The sequence below is a fragment of the Morus notabilis genome, unplaced genomic scaffold (assembly GCF_000414095.1).
Source record: "Morus notabilis unplaced genomic scaffold, ASM41409v2 Scaffold1388, whole genome shotgun sequence".
Classification (NCBI taxonomy): domain Eukaryota; kingdom Viridiplantae; phylum Streptophyta; class Magnoliopsida; order Rosales; family Moraceae; genus Morus; species Morus notabilis.
Genome location: NW_010362392.1, coordinates 258,281 through 259,098, shown reverse-complemented (window position 1 = coordinate 259,098; position 818 = coordinate 258,281). Strand labels below are relative to the sequence as shown.

At 35.0% G+C, this 818-nt stretch overlaps 1 protein-coding gene across 1 annotated transcript in view; it reads right to left on the bottom strand.

Annotated features, from left to right (window-relative positions):
• Nucleotides 1–474, bottom strand: part of LOC21398454 (beta-carotene isomerase D27, chloroplastic) — a 2,635-nt gene extending 2,161 nt beyond the window's left edge. Inside the window, 1 exon segment of the mRNA XM_010101904.2 lies at nt 2–474. Coding sequence (XP_010100206.2) covers nt 2–202 — 201 coding nt within the window. The 5' untranslated portion in view covers nt 203–474.
• Nucleotides 475–818: the final 344 nt, after the last annotated feature.

Below are 818 nucleotides of genomic sequence, written 5' to 3'. Positions count from 1 at the left end.
TCATGAACGCCTTCTCGAAGAATCCATCGTTGTACTTGGTCTTCTCTCCGAACGGCGCTGGCTCTCCCGACGGCTCGGCAATCCCACAACGCACGTTGTTGTACTTGTGAGTACCACTTGTTGTGTACGGTTTGTAACGCAATGCAGGGAGGTGTACTGTTTGTGGGGTGAGTTGGACGGTTTGGAGGCTTAGAACCACCATCAAAATTGGCTTTTCGCTGTCGTTTTTATTGCGTTTACGGGAAGATATGCGAGAGATGAAATGTGTTTTTTTATCAATTTGTTGTGATATAAACTAAAAGTCTCAACAGAAGAACATTGAGAGTTTAGTTTTAGAGAAAATGAATGTGGAAATATCAAGTACTGGCGTATGGCTGGCACTGGGCAGAGAGTTTGGTTCGGTTCTCGAGAAAAGATTATAGCCATACATGATAATTCTTGGACAGAATTATTTTGGACCTCATTTTTTTTCCCTCTCTGATTGTTGCTACTGGATTGATAATAGTGTCTGGCCCCTTTACTATCTCTCTTTTTTTTTTTTTTTTTTTTTTTTTCCCTATTTCACATAAATTATAGGATAGTTTCTTAAATAGGATAAAAAAAAACATAAACTCTTGGTCATTTTTATTTTTAATCGATTTTAAAAATTATCTGTTTTACGTACTTTTTAAACTAACGTGATTTTTACATCAAATTCTACAGGGAAAACCTCTCAAATTATAGAAAAACTACTTTAATTGAAACAGTTTACATTAGCATCCTTGATTCTACCATATGTGTGATTTATTTTATTTTATTTTTTTAAAAAAGCTGAAAAA